This window comes from Oncorhynchus keta, chromosome 26 (genome assembly GCF_023373465.1).
Source record: "Oncorhynchus keta strain PuntledgeMale-10-30-2019 chromosome 26, Oket_V2, whole genome shotgun sequence".
NCBI lineage: Eukaryota > Metazoa > Chordata > Actinopteri > Salmoniformes > Salmonidae > Oncorhynchus > Oncorhynchus keta.
The window spans coordinates 32203047-32229794 of NC_068446.1; the positions used below are offsets into that span (position 1 = coordinate 32203047).

The window sequence follows — 26748 nt, forward strand, 5'->3', positions numbered from 1 at the left end:
CTACACCTCTAAATAACATGAAAGTTCCAGATGGAATAGCATCAAAGACTATGGTGAACTCTCTAGGTGTTACAGGGATATTGTAACAAGATAACATTTCCCCATAATTGAGAAACAATCATTCTGCATTAAAAAGTTGACTCACCAGCAGGATATGATTATTGAACCAGTTCTTTAAAAACAAAGACTTGTTTCTATACAAAATGTCCTTATTGTTCCAAATTAAATACCTATGCGAGGAAAAATTATGTTTATATATTAACGACCATGCTATGAATACTTGTTTATGAAAAGCAGATAATTTTGCAGGAGTCTTATCAATGTTACAGTTACAAAATGGGAGAAGATGTAATGAGGGATGAAATTCCAAATTGAAGTTGGATTCTTTAAAAAATGTTTAGCCCAATTTATCTTAACTATTATTCAAAGTAGGAAAGTCAAAAAAATTGAGACCACCATATTCATGAGTTCATAACAACAGATTTCCTAATACAATGTGTACGATTTTTCCAGAGGAAGTTGAAAAGCACCTGGTTAACCTTTTTACCTAACTTCAGCTTTAGAAAGCAATACTCGACCTTTCAAGGATAAATCCCTCCGCAACCAATGGTTCAACTTCTTTTAGTTTTCTTCAATAAAAGGTATTACATTTAATGAGCATCTTTCCTGTTGATCTGTAGATATGGTAATCCCAAAGTATGTTACTTTTTCCTTGACTGGAATATTGCATATAGAGTGAGGCAAAAAAAGTATTTAGTCAGCCACCAATTGTGCAAGTTCTCCCACTTAAAAATATGAGAGAGGCCTGTAATTTATCATAGGTACACTTCAACTATGACAGACAAAATGAGGGAATATAATCCAGAAAAACACATTGTAGGATATTTAATGAATTTATTTGCAAATTATGGTGGAAAATAAGTATTTTTATTGTGTTTAAGTGTTAATTATTATTATATATATATTTTCTTTGAACAGTAACATGCAAAACCCAAAAAACAGAACAGCCAGAGGGATTACACAAAGAAATAAGGAAGAGAAAAAAAACAAATCCACATAATATCAAATCAAATACAGACATGTAGGGAATACATCTTTTAAATATTTTGTTTTGCATACGTTTTAATGATTCTAAATAGTTTTCCAAATTTAGATTTGCGTATGAAACATTTTCCTAATAAAATAAAGATTTATTAAAATAATGTCCAAATTTGATATTTCAATGGCTGTATGCATTTTGTTGCCAAGATATAGTTTCACAACAGTTCAGAACACTTCACTATGTAAACAATTACAAAACAGGTGTTCAATAGATTCCATTTCTAGTTCACAAAAACTGAATTCACTGGTAACATCAGGTATATATTTAGAAATAAAGCTATTACATAGTTAGAATCTATGGATAATTGTCACGACTTCTGCCGAAGTCGTTGCCTCTCCTTGTTCGGGCAGTGCTCGGCGTTCGACGTCACCGGTCTTCTAGCCATCATTGATCATTTTTTCATTTTCCATTGGTTTTGTCTTGTCTTCCCACACACCTGTTTTCAATCCCATTCATTACCTGTTGTGTATTTAACCCTCTGTTTCCCCTCATGTCTTTGTCAGAGATTAATTTGTTGTCAGTGTAGTGTGATTGTTTGTATAGGTGCGCGTCGGGTCTTCGTACCCATGTTTTGTTTGTTTGTACATTTATTGTTATGGAGCATACTCGTGGAACTTTATTAAAAGACTCCATATTTACACTCCATTTGACTCTCCTGCACCTGACTTCCCTGCCACCTATTACACCTATGCATGACAATAATCTTAAAGGAGATCTCCTTTACTTTATTGGTCACCATACACTTGTGTGGATTGAGCCAAGCACGGCGCCATTCTACATCAATCGATGAAGCCCAACAAAATATAGCAGAAGGAATAGAATTGAGGTTGCGGGCGGTGCAGTTGCCATACCAGGCGGTGATACAGCCCGACAGGATGCTCTCAATTGTGCATCTGTAAAGATTTGTGAGGGTTTCAGGTGCCAAGCCAAATTTCTTCAGCCTCCTGAGGTTGAGGAGGTGCTGTTGCGCCTTCACCACACTTTCTGTGTGGGTGGACCATTTCAGTTTGTCCGTGATGTATACACCGAGGAACTTGAAGCGTTCCACCTTCTCCACTGCGGTCCCGTCGATGTGGATAGGGGGGGTGCTCCCTCTGCTGTTTCCCGAAGTCCACAATCATCTCCTTTGTTTTGTTGATGTTGAGGGAGAGGTTATTTTCCTGGCACTACACTCCCAGAGCCCTCACCTCCTCCTGTAGGCTCTCTCGTCATTGTTGGTAATCAAGCCTACTACTGTTGTATCAACTGTTGTGACTCAGGACCAGACAGGAGGAAGAGCAGTTTAAGGGGATTGAGATTGATACTAAAGACTCCATTTTGAATCTGTTATTTTTGGTCTGAAATTCTCCATGTTCTACAGGACACCACAGGTATTACTGTTCAACCAGACTCATGTGATCTCCTTCTAGGTATTGTTCCTGTGGATACACTCCAATCCTTTCCACTTAAATGGATAGATGATCTTAGCAGCAGCAAGGAAATGTGTAACAAAATCCTGGAAGAATAAGCATGCACCCTCAAAATATATGTGGTGAGGTCTATGTTTGGAACTTGCTGACATGGAGAGAATTACATCAACCTTGAAACATAGACAGCATAGGTATGAAGGTGTCTGGTTGGCGTCCCTGACATATTGTACTGGTCTTATTCTGTCATTTCTTTTTTTGTTTCTGTTTTTCTGTGGCTTTATCTTATTCGGACTCTTGAAATGCTCTATACAGCCAAAATGTACCCTTAACATGTGAATGTAGTTTTTCTCCTTTGTAAAGACAGAAAATATATGTTGTGTATGTATGGTACATGTTCTTTATGTGCGCTTAAATAAAAATGTATAAAAAATGTTTGTTTTTTTAATACTCAATTTTGACTTCTGCTTGTGTGAAAAGTGACTGAGGACTCAGCCTCCAGTATTTATGCTGCAGTAGTTTGTGTCGGGGGGCTAGGGTCAGTTTGTTATATCTGGAGTACTTCTCCTGTCCTATTCGGTGTCCTGTGTGAATCTAAGTGTGCGTTCTCTAATTCTCTCCTTCTTTCTTTCTCTCTCTCGGACCTGAGCCCTAGGACCATGCCCCAGGACTACCTGACATGATGACTCCTTGCTGTCCCCAGTCCACCTGGCCATGCTGCTGCTCCAGTTTCAACTGTTCTGCCTTACTATTATTTGACCATGCTGGTCATTTATGAACATTTGAACATCTTGGCCATATTCTGTTATAATCTCCACCCGGCACAGCCAGAAGAGGACTGGCCACCCCACATAGCCTGGTTCCTCTCTAGGTTTCTTCCTAGGGAGTTTTTCCTAGCCACCATGCTTCTACACCTGCATTGCTTGCTGTTTGGGGTTTTAGGCTGGGTTTCTGTACAGCACTTTGAGATATCAGCTGATGTACGAAGGGCTATATAAATAAAATTTGATTTGATTTTGATTTGAGGACCCAGCTCTCATATCTCCATCAAGCTCAAAAGGAAGGAAACAGAGAGAGAGAGAGAGAGAGATTCTATCCAGTACTACAACTGAACAGATCACAACAGAACCTGATGGAGAGGACTATAGGGAATCAGAACCAACCAGTGTCTCCTCGCCCCTCTCTGCAGTCAACCCAGACTGCAGTTCAACGTGGTATGGAGAATGGTTTAAAGCCAGTAAAATCAAAGAGAGAAGAGATCATAAAAGGACAAAGGTCACATATCAATGCTAAGGGTAAGAAATCACTAACTTTCACCTGTGAGAGGAGATGCACCTCAGGACACAACTCTTGGGTGAATAAGATAGGACTGTATTCCAGCTTGAACATAAGATCTCCACATCACTGTCAAACAGAGCAGTCAGTGGATTTCTGAGCAACAGTAGTTCCTACTCATTAGTTATAGGATGACGCAACAGACATTTGAACCTATGTCCTCTATCTGTACATAAAACATGTTTTTTTGTTTCGAGAGTCAAAATTCTCAATATGTTGAAATCTGCTACATTATATCTCTTGATGTTGTTAAAGTAGTGTTCACAATGTTGGTTACTTTGTGCTTATGTGCCCTCTGGTGTCCACAGGAGTTGAGAGAATCCTAAACACATTGTATTTGTAATATTTTCTAAGGGTTAGTTTTAAAATAAAATGGTCAGAGAAATTGTAAAAATTGTCGGGGTTTATGACTTTGTGGTGTGGAAGCTGGTGATGATAGTGACGATCTTTTGTCGCAGATGCCGCACATGATTAAAACAGACCAGCTGGATGGCTAATCAACGTGCATGATCTAAAAATGCCTAAAATAGAGTTGAGTTCTCAACAAAAGATGAACAGCTGCTGCTGAGGAGATATTTGGGCTCATTGAAAAAGCGATAGGAGAGTATCAGGAGGAAGTTGTCAGTCTACAGAGGCTGCTCGACATTGTTCTTCAACCTGAGATAAAGCTACACAGAGCATGTTTCTTACTCAACGTTAATATAACTGAAACAATCTTCATTTTGTAGGACAGAGAAATGCCATGTTGCACTCCAGTCCAGCAGGTGGCTATAGCGCAACAATGTAATAACTTGAACATGCACTAACAGTGGAGTTTTTTTTAAAGTAAAGCCCGGATTCTGTTGATGACGCACGGACAGGGATAACAACTAAAATAAAAACACAGCTAGCTAATCAACTTGAATTATCAAAGAATGTCTCAAATACAGTTGTTGAGGGTTTTTCTGAACGATAGATTAACAGCTGCTGCTGAGGAGATATTCGGGGTCGTTGAAAAAACGGTAGCAGAGTATCAGGAGGAAGTTGTCCGTCTACAGAGGCTGCTCGACATTGTTCTTCAACCTGAGATAAACCTACACAGAGCAGGTAGGCTAACTCGGGGGTTCCCAAAACTTTTTTTGCGCCGGGGACCCCTTTTGTGGTAAATTCATCAGGCACTTCCTTGAATATCAGAACACAACTCCTACTTCAGAGTACGACGAAAATAGCATAAAAGTTGCAGTTTAAATGAGTCGTTCCATGTTTGAACAAGCCATGGCGATCTCTGATCGTTCTGAAGTCGTTTATGTAGTTAGAAACAGATAATATTAACATTCATACAACATTATTTTGTTTTACATTTGATTTGATCTCTGAAATTAAGCTAATGGATTGCACCCAAATTGGCCCTTTTCATTTATACAGGATTGACATAATATCCATTTAACAGGGTTTGGGAGTAGTGAACTACACTGAACAAAAATGTAAATACAACGTGAGCTGAAATAAAAGCTTCCAGAAATGTTCAATTTTTGCACATTTTGTGCATACATTTGTTTACATCCCTGTTTGTGGGCATTTCTCCTTTGTCAAGATAATCCATCCAACTGACCGGTGTGGCATATCAAGAAGCTGATTAAACAGCATGATCATTACACAGGTGCACCTTGTGCTGGGCACGATAAAAAGCCACTCTAAAATGTGCAGTTTTGTCACACAACACCACAATGGTTTTGAAGGAGTGCGCAATTGGCATGCTGACTGCAGGAATGTCCACCAGAGCTGTTTACAGAAAATGTCATGTTAATTTCTCTACCATAATCTGCCTCCAATGTTATTTTTGAGAATTTGGCAGTATTTCCAATCGGCCTCACAACTGCAGACCACATGTAAGGTGTCGTGTGGGCGAGCGGTTTGCTGATGTCAACGTTGTGAACAGAGTGCCCCATGGTGGTGGAGTTGTGGTATGGGCAGGCATAAGCTACGAACAACACAATTGCATTTTATCGATGGCAGTTTGAATGCAAAGAGATACCGTGACGAGATCCTGAGGCCCATTGTCGTGCCATTCATCCACCTACATCACCTCATGTTTCAGCATGATAATGCACAGCCCCATGTCGCAAGAATCTGTACACAATTCCTGGAAGCTGAAAATCTCCCAGTTCTTCCATGTCCTGCATACTCACCAGACATGTTACCATTGATGTTTGGAATGCTCTGGATCGACGTGTACGACAGCGTGTTCCAGTTCCCACCAATATCCAGGAACTTTGCACAACCATTGAAGAGGAGTGGGACAACATTACGCAGGCCACAATTATCAACCTGATCAACTGTATGTGAAGGAGATGTGTCACCCTGCCTGAGGCAAATGGTGGTCACATCAGATACTGACTGGTTTTCTGATCCACGCCCCTACCTTTAAAAAAACAAAAATTGTGTTCCCAGTCATGTGAAGAAATCCATAGATTAGGGCCTAATGAATTTATTTAAATTGACTGATTTCCTTATATGACCTGTAACTCAGTAAAGTCTGAAATTGCTGCATGTTTTATATTTTGGTTCATTATAGAAGGACTGAGAAGCTCAGTTCTGGTGACTTTTTGAAAGGACATTCTACTCCAAAATGAATGGGGGGGGGATGATGCTGACGTCATCTAAAATATAATTTCCACTTCCAGAAATGAGCCCAATAACATATTGATAAAATGATGTATTATTTTAACCTGTTGGACCATGCGTATAGCCTATGCATGGTCCATATTATCAGGTATGCTATTAGCTAGCATTCGAAAATTAGGCAGTTTTCAGCCATTAACTTCACCCACGACTGACTCATGCAAACTACAGCCCCAATGTATTTTAACATTTTAAACATGTCATAATCATTGCTTGCAATACGGCTTTAAAAAAAATGGCATTTATCTTTAATCAGCGAGAAAGAATCTTAAATATTTTTTTTAAAATGAGAACAGATTCATACAGCTATGTGTGCTTCGATCTGACGAAGCTACACTACCCAAGTTACACTAACACACACAATGCTTCCAAAACCGTACCGCAAGCAAAACCGTACCCAAGCAACGGCTGTTAATGTTCAGATTGGGTGTCAGGGCTATTAAAAAAACTCCCCTGTACAGAAGACACCTTCGTTCAATGACTCATTATGTGTAATGTAATGCAACTGAGAGTCATGATCAATGGCTAGATATAAGCATCATCACCTGTAGCCGAACTGATGCAGAATATTGGCTATTAATAAATAGGCAATCCCATGTTTCAGCCTATCGCCATTTACCCTATTGCCTTCACACTTAACTCTGGACCTCGAAGCCTGTTCCACTGCGTTTTTTTCATTGTTCCCCTCTAAATCAGGGATTGACCTGGGACACCAGGTGGGTGCAGTTAATTATCAGGTAGAAGAGAGAACCAGCAGGCTCCGGACCTCATAGGGTAGGAGTTGAATACCCCTGCCTTATTGGTCTAATCATTACCCAGATCCCAAATGGGATATTTTAACCAACTATTTAGCAGAAAACATGCATAAACATAGTGAATGGGGCAGCAGGTAGCCTAGTGGTTAGAGTTTTTCGGTTACTGGATCGAATTCCCGAGCTGACAAGGTAGAAATCTATCGTTCTGCCCCTGAGCAAGGTAGTTAACCCACTGTTCCCCGGGCACCGAAGACGTGGATGTCGATTTAAGGCACCTCTCTGTTTCAGAGGGGGTGGGTTAAATGCAGAAGACACATTTCAGTTGAATACATTGTTGGACAACTGACCTAGGTCCCCTTTCCCTGGAATATAATGTAGGCCTGTTAGGGTAACTTGGGTTAACCACCCGGGGTAACACTCCCCCTGACTTTACTTGTCACAGAAACTACTTGTCACTTTCCCTGGTTGTCACTACTCTTGCTCAACTAAAAATGTAATGTTTCATCACAATTTTAAGTCACTCCCAAAAACCTATTTTGAGGTAGGGTGGTGTTTTACCCCAAGTTACCTTACAATTGACCTGTGTTACATTCAGCGCCACTCTCCCATATGCACTCACAGGGAATTGCTGAGCAGTAACTTGCTTAATTAACCATGCCGCTGCTAGAAACTCTTGAGTTTAAAATGGTGCAGTACGCACATATTTAGCAGTTAAAAAATAAATAAAGTAGCAATGGAAAGCTGGGATCCCCCTTTTTTTAACAAAGGACATTAAAACTGCTGTTTTCCCCTACGATTGCAAGAATTGTTGAGCATTGTTTGCTTGTCAGAAGCAAGTTTCCCTCCCTATTGTACTTGTACAATAGGGAGTGCACCTCGAGAGAAAAATTTCTCTCACATAGAACAACAAGCCGACTAGTTAAAAACATAAACTATTCTGCTATGGGGTTGTCAGATTTTTCTAGTCATTAGTTGTTTTGTTTGCAAGAAAAAAGTAAACATGGACTGTTCTAGCATCTTCAAAGTGCATCTCGGCAGAAATATATATTTTTTTAATGTTCCATAGTTTTGGGATGGTGGCAACAATGATTTAGCTGTGGCGCAGTGCCATTGCTAGATGACTGCAGCAAAAACACTGCTGTTAACATTTGACCCCAAATTGATCTCTTCTTGCAGTCTATGACATTTTAGATTTACAAATGATAATGTTTTACAAAGTAGTTTGGATGTACTTTTAAGTAACTTTAGTAAACTATATTTTTCTTAAGGGTAGCTTTAGTGCTGCTTAACTTCTTCCAGTGTGAAGTATTTGGCAGGTTGGTGAACTATCTTTTCAGAGTAGCTTCCCAATACTGTCAATAAATATAGTACGCAACATCTGATTTGGACCATAATTCTTTCCACCGTTAATGAATAAAATGGTGAAAAGTCACCCATGATTCCCCACACCAATCCCACTCCAACCACCAGTACAAAGTGTCACTTCTCTGTTTGACAAGTAGTGAATCTGATTTATATTTTCTTCCCCAATTCAGAGAAAATAGTCATTGACGTTTCTTCCCGTATTTACAATAAATTGTGAAAGTACCAGGTTTTGCCTCCTAGATGCTGCTGTTTTTGCTGTTGCCACACTCTTTTATAAGTGTTGTTGGTCTCTTGTGTTTATTACATTTATCATAACATTTTCTTTGCAACTTTGAGTAGAAAAGCAGTAGCTTTTGCGTATGATGAAAATAACTTCTGGTCATCCTCACAACAAGCCAAGCCTGTCCTTCATGAAAGTCATTCCGTTGGTCCTTCTCTAGGCCAGGGTTTCCCAAACTGAGTCAGCTGTGTAGTGCTAAGTCAAAAAATAAAATGTGCACCCAGGTGGTGCCCCAGGACCGAGTTTGGTAAACCCATCTCTAGGCAACCTAATGCTTAAACCAATCTCTCCTTGAATACTGCAACAAATGGCAGCTCTCGGAGGAAGAAACCATACTCTAAGCCGCAGCTCCATAATACTTGTAAGACATAGAGAACTGACAGTGTATAGCAGTTGTTGGGGTGAGACTGGAGTGGGGTGTGAGGGATCCATTGGTGGCTTTTTTCTTCTTTTACATTTTTTTTTTGCCCCCTTTTTCTCCCCAATTTCGTGGTATCCAAGTGTTAGCAGTTACTATCTTGTCTCATCACTACAACTCCCGTATGGGCGCGGGAGAGACGAAGGTCGAGAGCCATGCGTCCTCTGAAACGCAACCCAACCAAGCCGCACTGCTTCTTAACACAGCGCGCATCCAACCCTTAAGCCAGCCACACCAATGTGTCGGAGGAAACACTGTGCACCCAGTGACCTGGTAAGCGTGCACTGTGCCCAGCCCACCACAAGAGTCGCTAGTGCGCGATGAGACAAGGATACCCCGGCCAAACCCTCCCTAACCCGGACAACGCTAGGCCAATTGTGCGTCGCCCCATGGACCTCCTGGTCGCGGCCGGCTGCGACAGAGCCTGGGCTCGATCATTGGTGGCTTTTGATCATTTTATTGGATTCCTCATGTCTTACTCATTGTTAGATGGAACTATATTTATTGAAGATTATATCAACACTATAAATTAAAAGGGCCAATTTGAGTACAATTAATTAGATCAAATTATAGTTCAAAATAATTTTTCAGGAATGCAAATATCTGTTTCAGTAACACTTTATTTGGATAGTCCATCAGTAAAATGTAATCCATCTACTAACCTTAAACCTTAACCTAAACCTTATTCTAATCCTAACTGTTTAGGATTAAAAGTTTAGAATTACAGTTAAATTATATTTGTCTAGTAGAATTAATTATTGCAGGCGTACCAGACAGGAGGTAGGTCTACATGTCATTGAGTTTTCTGTTTTATCCTTTCTCCTTTCCTCCAGACCTCCAGCAGCGTACTCTTTCTTTCTCTGAAGAGGAGGTTCCCCCTGAGCAACAGCAGTGTGAGCAGGAGTGGAGCCCCAGTCTGGGACAGGAGGACCCAGAGCCCATACAGATTAAAGAAGAGCAGGAGGAACTCAGGACCAGTCAGGACGAACAGCAGCTTAAAGGGCTTGAGGCAGAGACCATAGAGTTCATATTCAATCCTGTCTGTGTGAAAAGTGATCGTGATGAAGACCCAACTCAGCCCTCACATCTCTATCAAGCCCAAAAGGAAGGCAACGGAGAGAGAGACACTCTACCCAGTACTAAAACTGAAAAGATCAAAACAGAACCTGATGGAGACATCTATGTAGAATCAGAACCAACTAGTCTCTCTCAGCCTTTCTCTACAGTAAATTCAGACTGTTCTGCAGCTCAGAGTGAAAACAGTCAAAGTGTCAGTGGTATGGAGACTGGAGAACCTCCTTCAGGTTTTAACCCAGTCAAATCAAAGAGAACAAAGATGATGAAAGGACAAAGCTCCTGTGTCAAGAAATCTACACAGTTGTCCCTCCTGAAATCACCCAGTCAAAGTCATGATACTCCCTGTTGTTGTAAGGTGTGTGACAAGTCTTTTCATCACATGGGTTCATTACTTAAACATGTGAAAACTCATAGAAAGGATAAAGAAGGTATTTGTGGTGTGTGTGGAAAATGTATGGAGTTCACAGAAAGTATGAAAGATCACCTCCAAACCCACATTGCAGCTAGATTTTGTTGTGATGTTTGTAGTAAATGGTTCAGCACAAATAGTAAGCTGACAGTGCACATGAGGAGCCACACAGGGGAGAAACCTTTTTCCTGCCCTGTTTGTGGTACCTGCTTCATGCAGAATGGAGGTCTGAAAATACACATGAGAATCCACACAGGGGAGAAGCCATATCGTTGTTATTGTTGTGGACAAGGATTCAGCACTGGCAGTGCTATGAAAAGGCACATTAGGATTCACACAGGGGAGAAGCCATTTTGTTGCCCTGATTGTGGCAAATCATTCACTCGTAAGGGACATCTAAAAATACACATGATGACCCACACAGGGGAGAAACCACATAGCTGTCCTGATTGTGGCAAAGGTTTCAGCATTGCCAGTAATCTGTCAGTGCATATGAGGAGGATTCACACAGGAGAGAAAGGTCAAAGGATTCAGCAGTGGCACCAATCTGAAAGTGCACACGAGGACTCACAGGGGAGAGACCATACTGATGTCCCTGTAGTAGAAGATTAATTTTCCAATCGGGTACATTGAATTGCAATAGGCACCATCTATGGCCACCAGACTATATCCAGCTGATCTGTCATTAAACCATCAATACGCATTAAAATCACCCGCACAGCTGATCTCAATTGCAACCATCGTTGGCCACGGATTTACCGCTCCTTTAACGCAGATGTCGAGCTTATCTTTTAGTCCTGATTGCAACCAACATTTTTCAAGATGCCCAATGGTGGGTATTATCATCGTAACAATATAATCCTGCAATTTTAAATTGACTAAGGGCCATTTATCTATTTGACTATCCGTACAACTGATTTCCTCGTTTACCAAGGCAAATATACAATGCAATGTAGCTTACCCTACACATTTTATGATTTGAAAGATTATGGTGTAGGAGTATTTATTTGTTTCCAATTGATGTAATCAATTAATGGTTTTACTTGTCTTAATAGACTGAGTATTTCTGACGAAGCGGGGGAAATGTATACTCCTTAAAGGGGATGTTTTTTTACAACCAAATCTCTATTTTTGGTGTAAATGGCATGTTATGAAAATTATTGCAACCAATAGAATGTTATGTACAGTACCAGTAAAAAGTGTGGACACAGCTACTCATTCAAGGGTTTTTCTTTATTTTTTACTATTTTCCACATTGTAGAATAATAGTGAAGACATCAAAACTCTGAAATAACACACATTGAATCAATCATGTAGTAACCAAAAAACTGTAAAAAATCCAAATATATTTTAGATTCTTCAAAGTAGCCACCCTTTGCCTTTGACAGCTTTGCACACTCTGCATTCTCTCACTCTACACTGCATTCTCTCAACCAGCTTCACGAGGAATGTTTTCCCAACAGTCTTGAAGGAGTTCCCACATGCTGGCTGCTTTTCCTTCGCTCTGCGGTCCAACTCATCTCAAACCATCTCAAGTTGATGTTGAGATGTGTCTGTTACTTGAACGTGAAACATTTATTTGGGCTGCCATTTCTGAGGCTGGTAACTCTAACTGATTTTCTGCAGTAGAGGTAACTCTGGGTCTTCCTTTCCTGTGGCAGTCCTCATAAGAGCCAGTTTATCATAGCTCTTGATGGTTTTTGCGACTTCACTTGAAGAACCGTTCAAAGTTCTTGACATTTTCCGGATTGACTGACCTTCATGTCTAAAATGAATGATGGACTGTCGTTTCTCGTTGCTTATTTGAGCTGTTCTTGCCATAATATGGACTTGGTCTTTTACCAAATAGGGCTTTCTTCTGTATACCAACCCTACCTTGTCACAACACAATTGATTGGCTCAACTGTTTCCACAAATTAACTTTTAACAAGGCACACCTGTTAATTGAAATGCAGTCCAGGTGACTACCTCATGACGCTGGTTTAGGGAATGGCAAAGCTGTCATCAAGGCAAAGAGTGGCTACTTTGAAGAATCTCAAATATAAAATATTTTGATATGTTTAAAACTTTTTATTTGGTTACTACATGATTCCATATGTGTTATTGCATAGTCTTGATGTCTTCATTGTTATTCTACAATGTAAAAAATAGTACAAATAAACAAAAACCCTGGAATGAGCAGGTGTGTCCAAACTTTTGACTGGTACTGTATATGGGGCATACAACCATCCCAGTACTGCTGATTTTGCTGCGAAGAGACAGAAGAATTTGATCACTTGTTTTGGTACTGCACATATGTATATAGCTTGTTTTTGCTCGCAGGTTCAGGAATGGCTGAAGAATTGCAACATTTACCTGGAGCTAACTGCAAAAACCACTGCTGGTTGACTTGAAAAGCCATAGTCAATTGATCAGTAATATAGTAGTACTTTTAGTAAAAATATTAATCTGTAATATACAATCTGTAGAAACTATGAGAATAGAAAGGTACGGGACTTTTGTGAAACATTACAGCACAATTGAAAAATATGGCAATTAGAAATGAAAACTATGGTTTTCAGAGATTGATAGGAGGGGTTGAGGGTAACTGAAGGGTGGGGCTAAAAACGAACAAAAAAAGATACCTAATGTCAAATATACCATGTCATAAAATGTATATAGTATGTATAAGCTGTAAGTAGAAGCCTAAGTATTGTAGTCAATTATTTTACTCCAATTAGAGGAGGGGTGGTAGAATTAGTGTAAAATAATAAAGGCAAAAATATATGGGATTGGAAATTATGCAATTACATTGATAGAATCCACAATCTATCTGCAGTATTAAAGCTGATCTACCCCCTTAAAAAAATAAATCAGATTTAATCAACAAATACAATAGTCAGTTTAAAATAGGTTAAGGATACAAGACTGTACATATGTGTGTTGGTAAAATCACTACATATCCCATCGAGCCAAGCAGGGAGAGGCTGCCCGTTGTCACCTTTCCAAGACCTGTCAGAAATGTCAGTAACCCTACGCTAATGACGCAGGTGGATCTCAAAACTGAACTTGTATCCGTGGTGTCTTTCTTTCATGATTATATAACTAGCAAAGGAGTTTTAAAGTTGGGGGTGAAGTATTTTTGGAGTTTTGCAATGAGGACATAAACAAGCATTGTTCAGCTAGTTTCGCCGGGTAAAACAAGCTCGGGACAGGATCTAGCTATGCGCACTAGGCTAATTCAGGAGACCGATTTGTAGTTTTTATGCTCTATCAGGAAGGAGCTGGCTGTGGAAAGTTTGATTAAACAATTTAGAGACCAACGAATGTCAGATTACAAATATTTAAGGAGAGCGAATTGATATACAATCCTGAAATCAGCTGTAGTTGTCAATAGTATAACAACGCTTAAAACTATGTTTGAGTGAACCCTGAATCCAGAAATGAATGATGGAGTCTTCCGGACACGGTACACGACGACTCCTCACCACGCTATTTTAAGACACTTTATGTTGGTGTTTCCTTTATTTGGGCTGTTACCTGTACGTCCTCCCTTTTGTACATAAAACATGTTTTACGTGTAGATGTAATGTGGAACATTTTTACATCGACAAGACATCTGTTTTGATGTTGCTAAAGGGAAATTACATGGTAACGGAATTATGCTGAGACACTTTTAAAATGTATACCAAACAAAAACCATTGATTTCAAAGTTTAACAAACCATTTTCTATGCACAATGACTACTTTTAAGAATCTCCGCAAAGTTTTACAAAAACACATTTACAGGAAGAACTGTGCCGGTACAAAGTTTGATAACAATTCACCTGAGGGAGATTTTACCTTAATCTGTTACCAAACTTTGCACAGTTTTTACAGTAAATTATATATTTTAAATTATTCAAATGAGTTGTTGTGCATCGAGTTGTACTGTTTGTTAAAATGTTTAAAATGTTTGTTTGGCATACATTTTAAAGTGAAATTCAGTCTCAGCGTAATTCCATTTCCGTGGAATTGTCCTACAGTAATTTTCACAATATCAGTTACTCCGTGCTTATGTTTCCAGTTTCCACAGGATCTGAACAATTCCTATCGTGTTTGTTGTTACCTCTGAGCTTGATGCCAATATCCACTCTGAGGAATTATCTTTTTTTTTTTTATCTATCAAGTGTTCCCATTCATATAAATGAACCTTCTGAAACATGTTTGTTTAATCTAGGAATGTATATATTTAATCTGCCTTTGTATAACAGAATAAATGTTGATAACGCATGTTTATTGTGAGGTGTCTTTACCTGCACAATTATTTTTCCTCTGTGTTAATTGCACTTATTTCAGAATATTTAGGAAAGTTAGCTGGCTAACTCATTGATTCTGCTTTGTAGTATACCCCTCAGGCTGACTGTCCAAGTCCGACAGTAAACTAACTTAATAATGAAATACAAATGTCTAACACCTACAAATTCAGAGAGAGAGAGATTCTACAGCAGCAAAGTGCAGTGATAAAATGGGAAAAGTTATACTGTCACAAAATATGGAGAAATAAGTGTTCAGTATATTCCATTACGTTTGTACATTTTACGCATTTCGTAGACACTCTTATCCAGAGCTATCAGCAAAGTCAGTGTTAGGAAAAGACAAGTGCAAAGGGATGGGGGAACTGACAAGTCTTTTTTAAGAAGCGGTAGGGTTTCACATGTTTTGGGAAGATGGACCATGGTCAGCGGGTCGGACACCAGGAGCTCGGCACAGGAATATGTGCAAATAGCTTATTGCACAAAGAAGAAAGGAAGAATATAAATAGAATGCCCTGAATGTGTTTTCATTAAAGGACTCACCCTGAAAGTAGTCTATGGAGCAGGAGAAACTAGAATGCTAGCTAAACATCTATGGAAGAGATGGGGCATGTTGTTTTTTTTTTAAATGGTCAAAATCACCTTTAAGTAACATGCTCACATGCCCCCATCACTTTCATTGATTGAGTTTGTTTTCAAAGAACAACAGAGCTAGATTGTTGAGACATGCAGTCAGCATGCAAGATTGGATGGATGTTTGGATATGGCCTGTAGTGGAGAAGGGTCTCTCAACACTACAAGTCATAGGAGGGGTGATGATGGCCCTTAGTAGTCTATTGATGTTATGGAAAATGTCAGGGTTGTAGCTATCCAAAACTTCAATATGGGTTGGGATGGGAACCGTCGACACGGTTGGCTAGCTATGTTCCAGAGTGAACAACAGTAGAAGATGGGAACGAGGACACCCCTTTCGGACAATCTGAGCCATACAAGCTTGCCGCTGAAAGGCCAACAACCTTCCTAAGGAGGGCTGGTTCCGAAAGAGATAAACGTCGAACAAAGGCACTCACACGTAAATACATTCTTGATTTCTTATTCCAAACAGTAATCATATAGTAAAACTATATGATTACTGTGAGAATAGTTTTGAAAATGTATCGGCGATAAGTCTTTTTCTCTTTTTCCCTCTCAATGTCGTTGTGTAAAAGCCATATTGTGTCAGTCTGCTAGGGACCTTTGTCTCATGTAGTAAGTGGGTATGTTTATTCTGTGTTATTTAGTTAGCTAGTCAATAAATAATTAAACAAATTTGTGTAGTACTGAATCATGAGGAAGGCCGGGTTTTTTGCAGATTCAAGAAGGTTACCACTGTTCAAAATGATAAGAGGTAATGATTAATAAGGTGACTGATTATTGATGTAATAGATTATAGAGTTTAATTTGGGAGATGGTAAATCTTTAAAACTTCTTGTGGCTGGGGGCAGTATTGAGTAGCTTGGATAAATAAGGTGCCCAGAGTAAACTGCCTGCTACTCAGTCCCAGAAGCTAAGATATGCATATATATTTGGATAGAAAACATTCTGAAGTTTCTAAAGCTGTTTGAATGATATCTGTGAGTATAACAGAACTCATATGCCAGGCAAAAACCTGAGAAAAAAAATCCAACCAGGAAGTAGGTAATCTGAGGTTTGTGGTTTTTCAACTCTTGGCCTATCGAATACACAGTGGGATATTGGTCATATTGCACTTCCTACGGCTTCCACTAGATGTTAACAGTCTTTGGATCCTTGTTTGATGCTTCTACTGTGAAGTGGAGGCGATTGAGAGGGGAATGGGTCAGGGCTCTGGCAGAGTGCCATGAGCTGACCGCGCTCGTTCACGTGAGAGCGAGCTCTGTTCCATTGCATTTCTACAGACAAAGGAATTCTCCGGTTTGAACATTATTGGAGATTTATGTTAAAAACATATATCGCTGGGGGCGAAGGAATAACCCTGCAAGATAATTAACAGAGAACCCGCGGAGGAGCATGTTAAGCAATTCACAACACATACATAGAACAAGCCAGTTGGCACACTGAGTCATAGTGTAACTGTCACGTTCTGACCGTAGTTCTTTTGTTATGCCTTTGTTTTAGTATGGTCATGGCGTGAGTTGGGTGGGTTGTCTATGTTTGTTTTTCTATGAGTTGGTATTTCTGTGTTTGACCTGGTATGGTTCTCAATCAGAGGCAACTGTCAATCATTGTCCCTGATTGAGATCCATACTTAGGCAGCCTGTTTTCACCCTTGATTTGTGGGTGATTATTTTCTGTCTGTGTGTTCCACACAGAACTGTTTCGGTTTTTGTTATTTAACGTTGTTATTTTGTATTTTTCTGTGTTCTATTAAAAGAATCATGAACACGTGCTTTGGTCCTCACCTTCTTCCACCGACGACCGTTACAGTAACGCTAACAAAACAAGCATGACAAACCACGGGCGGAAGATACAGATCAACAGCGCCGCGACAGGCCAGCTGCTCCAGGCTGCAAACAGCCAGTGAGTATACTTCCACGCAAGATACTTACCAGTGACATGCCAAGAGAACTTCAGAAAGTTTGTACCTCAAACCATATGGACGTCCGCCGAGAAAATGAAAGAGAACATGTCGCGGCCATGGGGTCTATATATTAGTGATAGCCAGCTCTTATAGGTGAACGTTAGGAGCTGACTCGCATATCAGAAGAGCCAAATCTATTTATACAAATATTTTTAAATGAAGATATGAGTAATCAAAAGATTTAAATGAACAGAATGAACTAATTCAAGGAACGAAAAATAAATAAAATAATATAAGCCTAAATGCTCAAGCGCACACAAATTTTCAATTTTCAATTCCACCTTGTAGTGCAGTCTTGCAGTCTTGCAGTCTTGCAGTCTTGCACTACAAGGTGGAATTGAAGATTGAAAATGTTGAAGCGGTTTCTTGAGTCAAATGATGCCATCATCTCTATCCTGGCCATTGTCAATGCCCCTGTTGATGCTCTGACCCAAGAGGAATGGGAGGTGGTGGAGGAGGTGTGCAGAGTCCTGGAACCCTTTGAGAAGGTCACTGTGGAGATCAGTGGAGAGGTACAGTAAGCAGTTATTACTACATCATTATTTCATCCAGTATTATATATGTAGATGAGAATGTAGTATCAGTAGACAAAACATGAACCTGAACTAATAAGTTCTCTCTTTTCAGCTATATGACAGCCTCAAAAATGATACTCCTGTGTAAGGGTCTGCAGCGAATCACAGCCAGCCGCCAGAAAGAAGCAAATGTAACCACAGGACATGTGACAGAGTTGATGGACACCCTATGTTCATCAATAGACAGAAAGTTCCACAGAATGGAATATATGCTATCAGAAACTGCTGCACTTGACCCCAGGTTTAAGAAGTCTTCAGTGATGCCAGAGCGATTGATGAGGCTCTTCAAAGAATAACCTCAGCAGCAGGGAGGTACAGCCCCAGCAGTCAGCTGGCTCAGGCACCAGGGCAACAGGAAGAAGAGAGATTAGATGGAGCAGAAGCACCAGCAGTAGTGCCACAAACGTCTGCTGTTTGGATGCTGTTTGACGAGAGAGCAACTGGGGATGCAGTACGAAGGAATCCCTCAGCAGATGCCATAATGGAGGTCCGATCCTATTTGGAGAAGCCCCTCCAAAGATCTGCAGATCCTCTGAGCTGGTGGAAGAACAAGCCTCTGTCTACCCACGGCTATCTAAAGTCATGACAGGGAGACTCTGCATAATGTCCACATCCATTCCCTCTGAGAGGGTCTTCTCGAAAACGGGACAAATAATTACTGAGAGAAGAAACCGCATCAGCCCCTCGAAAGTGAGGGAGCTTGCATCTCTGAATGTAAATCTCCCATAAATGCAAAATATAGTCAGCATTGCTGTGTGCTGCTGGTTATAACATGGTAATAAAGAAGAGAGAGAAAAGAGGGACCAGTTTAATGTTTTAACTGGGATGCTGCCGTTTTGCACATTGTTATTTATTTTTCTTTGATATGGTGCAATATTCTATTATGCTGTTCAGATTGTATTCATTTTGAATGGTTCGATTTATATTCACTTTGTTTATATACATTAAAAAGTTGCAAATGTTTAATAGCATTCTTTTTCATAACAAACCAATTCATTTTTAAATACATTGTGGTTAAGGTAGAGTATGATTTCATTTAAGAATTTAATTAGAGTTGTTTTAACACCAATCATAGTCAAACTATCGCAAACATTTTTGGTGGGCTGAGCCGAACGAGCCGGCTCACTGGAAAGAGCTGGAATGCCATTCATATAGGGGCAGACCCCAGCAGTGACACAGGTGTACACGGGAGAAAATCTGTAAATCCTCACCTCGGGTGTATCCCTCCGCCGCGGAGTGATACCAATATATTGGAGTGATCCAATATGGTGAAACATAACAATGTGCCGCAAACTATCTGGCACCTCCCTTCCGCTAGCAAGAATAACAAGACCAAGAAAGAATAAGATAATGACTACTGCGCTTTTCCTTCAAAATAAAATTCCCAAAAGCATGGCGGCTAGGAAAAACTCCCTAGAAAGGCCAGAACCTAGGAAGAAACCTAGAGAGGAACTAGGCTATGAGGGGTGGCCAGTCCTCTTCTGGCTGTGCCGGGTGGAGATTATAACAGAACATGGCCAAGATGTTCAAATGTTCATAGATGACCAGCAGGGTCAAATAATAATAATCATAGTGGTTGTAGAGGGTGCAACTGGTCAGCACCTCAGGAGTAAATGTCAGTTGGCTTTTCATAGCCGATCGTTCGGAGTATCTCTACCGCTCCTGCTGTCTCTAGAGAGTTGAAAACAGCAGGTCTGGGACAGGTAGCACGTCCGGTGAACAGGTCAGGGTTCCATAGCTGCATGCAGAACAGTTGAAACTGGAGCAACAGCACGGCCAGGTGGACTGGGGAAATCAAGGAGACATCAGGCCAGGTAGTCCTGAGGCATAGTCCTAGGGCTCGGTCCTAGGGCTCAGGACCTCCGAGAGAGGTCCTGAGATGGTGTGGGGTGGCATTTCTTTGGGGGGCCGCACAGCCCTCCATGTGCTCGCCAGAGGTAGCCTGACTGCCATTAGGTACCGAGATGAGATCCTCAGACCCCTTGTGAGACCATATGCTGGTGCGGTTGGCCCTGGGTTCCTCCTAATGCAAGACAATGCTAAACCTCATGTGGCTGGAGTGTGTCAGCAATTCCTGCAAGAGGAAGGCATTGATGCTATGGACTGGCCCGCCCGTTCCCCAGACCTGAATCCAATTGAGCACATCTGGGACATCATGTCTCGCTCTATCCACCAAAGCCACGTTGCACCACAGACTGTCCAGGAGTTGGCAGATGCTTTAGTCCAAGTCCACCTCATCAGGAGCATGCCCAGGCGTTGTAGGGAGGTCATACAGGCACGTGGAGGCCATACACACTACTGAGCCTCATTTTGACTTGTTTTAAGGACATTACATCAAAGTTGGATCAGCCTGTAGTGTGGTTTTCCACTTTAATTTTGAGTGTGACTCCAAATCCAGACCTCCATGGGTTGATAAATTTGATTTCCATTGATCATTTTTGTGTGATTTTGTCAGCACATTCAACTATGTAAAGAAAAAAGTATTTAATAAGAATATTTCATTAATTCAGATGTAGGATGTTATTTTAGTGTTCCCTTTATTTTTTGAACAGTGTATTATGTTTCACCAAGTTGTGACTGAACAACGACACGTATAATATAGAGCTGGCTGGGTTTTCTCTGCATCGCCAGGACAGAGAAACTACGCCTGTCACGAGAATTATGTTCTCAATATTCAAAACCCAATTCAATTAAACTACTCAGTCTGCAACCTAGAATTTGTAAGATACTGGTTGAATGAAACAGACGGAGGCCCAGCTATGATAGTCAAAATGTTTATTCACGAGAGCGCTAGTCCGTCAAAGCATAGAGTATACAAAACATCTACACTGAAATGGATTTAACAAGTGATATCAATAAGGCATCATAGCGTTCACCTTGGTTTTACCTGGTCAGTCTATTTAATGGAAAGAGCAGGTGTTCCTAATGTTTTGTACACTCTGTGTACATAATGCATAAGATTTCAAAAACAAAATTGTTTTAAGTACAAAGGGAGGAGTTTCCAAAATGTCTGGTCATCCTATAACTAACAACTGCTCTCTGTTAGATAGTGATCGAGTTCTTACATTCAAGCAGCAATTCCGTCATATCTTATTCACCCACGAGTAGTGTTCTGAGACATCGACTCTCAATCTTCGGTCTTCAGACCTTTCCCCAAACAGCACACTGTTAAGTTCTCCCTCTAGTGACAGTTCTATCCATTTTAAATGAAAGACAGTGTTTTCTCATTGTGTCTGACTGTTATTTAACGTACCTGATTGGGGAAATAATTTTCTAAATTGAGGGTATCTATTCTCTCCTCTGAGTCCTTAAGGGCACTTTCAGATTGGTGCCAGTGCAGAATCCTTTACCACAGTCACTATGGATACTGTTTCTCTCCAGTATGAATCCAAATGTTTTTAATCTCAGAAGGACACAAGTGCTGAATCCTTTGCCACAAATGGCAATATTATTTCTCCCCTGTGTGGGTCCTCATGTGTAATTTTACATGTCCACTCCGATTAAATGTTTTTCCACAATCAGGACAGCAAAAAGGCTTCTCCCCTGTGTGAATCATAATGTGTCTTTTCAGAGCGCTGCCAGTGCTGAATCCTTGGTCACAATCATGACAGCGATAAGGTTTCTCTCTTGTGTGGGTCCTCATGTGTGTTTTTAGATTTCCCTTCTGGTTGAAACCTTGGCCACAATGACAACAGCTATATGGTTTTTCCCCTGTGTGAATCCTCATGTGTATTTTTAGATCTCCATTCTGACTGAAACATGTGCAACAAATAGGGCATGAAAAAGGTTTCTCCCCGGTGTGAATTCTCATGTGTATTTTTAGACTTCCATTCTGTTTGAATCCTTTGCTACAATGACAACATCGAAATGGAGTCTCCCCAGTGTGGCTTCTCATGTGCACTATCAGCTTACTGTTCTTGCTGAACCCTTTACTACAAACATCACAACAAAAACTAGCTGTAATGTGAGTTTGGAAGTGATCTTCCATACTTTCTGTGGACTGAAAACATTTACCACAAACACCACAAATATCTTCTTTATCTGTATGAGTTTGCACGTGTTTAATTAATGAACCCATTTGATGAAAAGCCTTGCCACACAACTTACAACAGGGAGTAGAATTACTTTGACTGGATGATTTCAGGAGGGACAACTGTGTAGATCTCTTACCCTTACTATTGATATGGGACATTTGTCCTTTTACCATCTTTGTTATTTTTGATTTGACTGACTTAAAACCTGAAGGAGGTCCTCCAGTCTCCCTACCACTGACACTTTGCCTGTTTTCACTCTGAACTATAGAGAAAGGCTGAGAGACACTGGTTGGTTCTGATTCTATGTAGTCCTCTCCATCAGGTTCTGTTTTGATATTTTCAGTTGTAGTACTGGGTAGTGCGTCTCTCTCTCCGTTTCCCTCCTTTTGGGCTTGATAGAGATGTGAGGGCTGAGTTGGGTCTTCATCACGATCACTTTTCACACAGACAGGATTGAATATGAATTCTATGGCATCTGCCTCAAGCCCTTGAATCTGCTCTTCCTCCTGACTGGTCCTGAGTTCCTCCTGCTCTTCTTTAATCTGTGTGGGCTCTGGGTCCTCCCGTCCCAGACTGGGGCTCCACTCCTGCTCACACTGCTGCTGCTCAGGGGGAACCTCTTCTTCAGAGACAGAGAGATTGAGTAGCTGGACATCTGGAAGAAAGGATGAAATAGAAAAGTCAATGACATTGCAGAACTACCTCCTGTCTGGTACGCCTGCAATAATTAACTTCTGCTAGTAAAGTATAAAGAAATGGGTCTTTCCATATTAATTCAAATCACCTTTTTGACTGCACCCCTTTTGATTTTAACAAATAAAACATTCCATACATTTTTGCCCATGAATGCCGAAACAAAGTTAACCCATTTTGCAGGCGGTGATGCAACCGGTCAGAATGCTGTCAATGGTGCAGCTGTAGAACTTTGAGAGTCTGGGGACCCATGCCAAATATTTCCAGTCTCCTGAGGGGGAAAAGGTTTTGTTGTGCCCTCTTCACAACTGTCTAGGGAGTGTTTGGACCATGATAGTTTGTTGGTGATGTGGACACCAAGGAACTTGAAACTCTCGAACCGCTCCACTACAGGCTTGTTGATGTTAATGGACTGAATTCTCTGATCCACCTCTTCGCAGACACCATTCTGTATACTTCTGGCCCTTCTTTGGACACTGTGTTAACAAACCTCCAGACGAGCTTCAATGCCATACAGCAATCCTTCCGTGGCCTCCAACTGCTCTTAAATGCAAGTAAAACTAAATGCATGCTCTTCAACCGATCGCTGCCCGCACCCGCCCGCCTAGCATCACTACTCTGGACAGTTCTGACTTAGAATATGTGGACAACTACAAATATCTAGGTGTCTGGTTAGACTGTAAACTCTCCTTCCAGACTCACCTTAAGCAGCTCCAATCCAAAATTAAATCTAGAAACGGCTTCCTATTTCACAACAAAGCATCCTTCACTCATGCTGTCAAACAATATCCTACTGATCCTTGACTTCAGCGATGTCATTTACAAAATAGCCTCCAACACTCTACTCAGCAAATTGGATGTAGTCTATCACAGTGCCATCCGTTTTGTCACCAAAGCGCCATATACTACCCACCATTGCGACCTGTATGCGCTTGTTGGCTGGCCCTCACTACATATTCATCGCCAAACCCACTGGCTCCAGGTCATCTATAGGTCTTTGCTAGGTAAAGCCCTGCCTTATCTCAGCTCACTGGTCACCATTGCAGTACCCACCCCGAGCACATGCTCCAGCAGGTATATTTCACTGGTCATCCCCAAAGCCATTTCCTTCCAGTTCTCTGTTGCCAATGACTGGAACGAATTGCAAAATAAATAAATACATTTTTTTTTTTAAATCACTGAAGCTGGAGTCATATCTCCTTCACTAACTTTAAGCATCAGCACTCAGAGCAGCCTAACATCATTGCACCTGTACACAGCCCATCTGTAAATAGCCCACCCAACTACTTCATCCCCATATTGTTATTATACTTTTTTGATCCTTTACCCCAGTATTTATGCTTGCACATTCATCTTCTGCACATCTATCACTCGAGTTTAATTGCTACATTGTAATTATTTTGCCACTATGGCCTATTTACTGCCTTACCTCCCTAATCTTACTACATTTGCACACACTGTATATAGATTTTTCTATTGTGTAGAATGTTTGTTTATCTGATAGAGGAAAATATAGTTTAGATGATCAATTATGTATTCGTTAATGATTAGAAACCATGTATTACTGAAAATGTAAGCAAAACTAATTTGATTGTCTGTGCCTCTTGGGAAGGTCAAGGGGGAGAAAAAGCTTTTCAGACAAGATAAGAATGTTTGGGTTTTGTTCCATTGTTGAGAGAAATCTGTATCTTTTAGACAGGTTGTAATGTCTGGTTTATGAGGGGAGTAGAAAGCATCTCCGGACCTAAACAAAAAAACAACGGGGCTATCGTGGGAAACTGATGATGTCATTTTGAGTTTATAACCTGTGAAAATCTGTGTATGGGGGAGTACTCTCTGGAATTAAACGCTCTTTAACCTGGCTTTTAAGACTGTTCTCAATCTACTTCATGCATAATTAATGAACTTACAACTCATTAAATGAATTAGAAATGAGTGCTAATTGGTATTGGCAATTAAAACATTAAAGGAATTTAGAATTCCTCTATCATTATCCCATGTGTTGTTTGTGTCGCACTGCTTTGCTTTATCTTGGCCAGGACGCAGTTGTAAATGAGAACTTAATCTCAACTGGCCTACCTGGTTAAATAAAAAATAGCCAAATTGATTAGTCACAGGAATCCGGACTAATAAAGCCAATGCAACTGCCTGTTTTACTAAAGGTAGGCCCACTACATGGATGGACATATATACATTTCCATCTCTATGTTTGGTTCAGATTTGGTGCGGCAATTACATATTTTCAACGTTCATTCAAAACCAAAAATGAACCCGATTTCAACTTCCGGAAAATAGATGTTCAACGTCCATAAAATATTCATTTAAACGTCCAGAAAACATGCATTTTAAACGTCCAGAAAATGTATTTTCACATTTCCTTAAGACATTTAAATTAACTTCAAAGTCTCTAGACAACACTTCCCCATTGTCATTTGCGGGGTTGTAGGAGGGCAACAATTATTTGTCTCCCTAAGGCGGCAGAACGGCCAGGACCACGCCTGTCAATACAATCTTTGCCTTTACCTAACGAATGGTTGATAATTCTGATCCAATATTCACATTCTGACCATTTTACCATGGACAAACATGTAGCTAACTTAGTTTCGTTCAAATTAAAAAAGGTGCGGCCAAAAAAAGTCAGCTTTTTGATTGACTAACCCTAAACTTAATCTACAAAATAACCACCTTTGTCCAACGTCCTATAAAATGAAGGTTGAGTTAGTTAGACAAACGTGATGGGTTGGCCTACCTGCTCTGTGTAGGTTTATCTCAGGTTGAAGAACAATGTCAATGTCGAGCAGACTCTGTAGCCGGAACACTTCCTCCTCATACTCTGCAATAGTTTTTTCAACAACCCCTAATATCTCCTCAGCAGCAGCTGTTAATCTCTCGTTGAGGAAAACCCTCAATAATTTTATTTTAGACATTTGTAGAAAATGTAAGTTAAGTAGCTAGTTTGCCAGACAGATAGCGCGTTGTGTTGTTTTCATCACGTCCGGCATCAGCGACAAAAGCATCCGGTTGCGAAAGGTCGTCACTAGTTACTACAGCCACAAAGTCTTCATTATGGCTATTTCTACAATTCCTCTTCATGAAGTACCTCCCCTCGACCTAATTTCCCTTCAAAGAGAGGGAATGTATGGCGGACCAAATCTACTGTAATTAAAAATAAATAATTAAATGCACACATAAATATATACATACATAAATGAATGAATGAATACATACATAAATAGATAGATCATTAATTTAATAATTAATCTACTTTTTCATTTTATTCATTGATATTATTTCTTAATTTATTGATTTCTATATTTCTTTCTCCAATATGAAAATGAGGGGGTGTCAAGTAAATGTATGTGGGTGGTATCTAACACATCATTGGTTGATCAATGCCAAAGCACGCTGCTCGATAGCATTTGCCAAGGGATGTTAGGCTATATAAGTTATCCTGAATGAGCTTTTGTGCCAAATACATTACATTATTACAGCACTCAAGCTTATGGGCATGTGGCAGCAGTGTGTCGGAGAGAGGTTCCTGAAAAAGTAGAGAAAGATGGGTCAAGGGGGAGGGATCCTGAGAGGAGTGGTGTGAGTAATAGATACTATATGTTTTCATTTCAGCCTCCTCCATTTCCACTAATTGAAGTTCATTGTAAGGATTGTTTTATATTAATAGTGTAAATTGAACAGCTATACAGAAAGACTCATTGTGAAGGCCTAATTACAAAGGAGGAACCTCTAGATGCAATTTCTGTATTTGTA

At 40.3% G+C, this 26748-nt stretch overlaps 2 protein-coding genes across 4 annotated transcripts in view; one reads left to right on the forward strand and one right to left on the reverse strand.

Moving 5' to 3' along the window:
- The first annotated feature begins 4529 nt into the window (after positions 1 to 4529).
- The window catches only part of LOC118359263 (zinc finger protein 177-like), a 72825-nt gene continuing 50606 nt past the window's right edge, over positions 4530 to 26748 (forward strand). Inside the window, exons 1-2 of one of the 3 annotated variants that reach the window (XM_052480560.1) lie at positions 4530 to 4929; positions 10156 to 15059. In XM_052480560.1, coding sequence (XP_052336520.1) covers positions 4758 to 4929; positions 10156 to 11420 — 1437 coding nt within the window. In that variant the 5' untranslated portion in view covers positions 4530 to 4757 and the 3' untranslated portion in view covers positions 11421 to 15059. Of the gene's footprint in view, positions 4930 to 10155; positions 15060 to 26748 lie in introns of those variants that run through there. The other 2 variants (XM_052480562.1, XM_052480561.1) reach the window with 2 other exon arrangements.
- Positions 21015 to 26037, reverse strand: LOC118359261 (histone-lysine N-methyltransferase PRDM9-like). The gene is made up of 2 exons (XM_035737687.2): positions 25733 to 26037; positions 21015 to 22945 (listed from the first exon to the last, which is right to left on the reverse strand). The coding sequence occupies exons 1-2, from the start codon at positions 25908 to 25910 to the stop codon at positions 21705 to 21707; spliced, it is 1419 nt and encodes a 472-aa protein (XP_035593580.1). The 5' UTR covers positions 25911 to 26037; the 3' UTR covers positions 21015 to 21704.

What these genes read in the sequence shown, in the direction of transcription:
- LOC118359261 (XM_035737687.2), bottom strand. Translation starts at nt 25,910, where the DNA reads ATGTCTAAAATAAAATTATTGAGGGTTTTCCTCAACGAGAGATTAACA. An exon ending in GATAAACCTACACAGAGCAG is followed by an intron (nt 22,946 to 25,732) that starts GTAGGCCAACCC and finishes CCTTTCTTCCAG; the next exon opens with ATGTCCAGCTACTCAATCTC.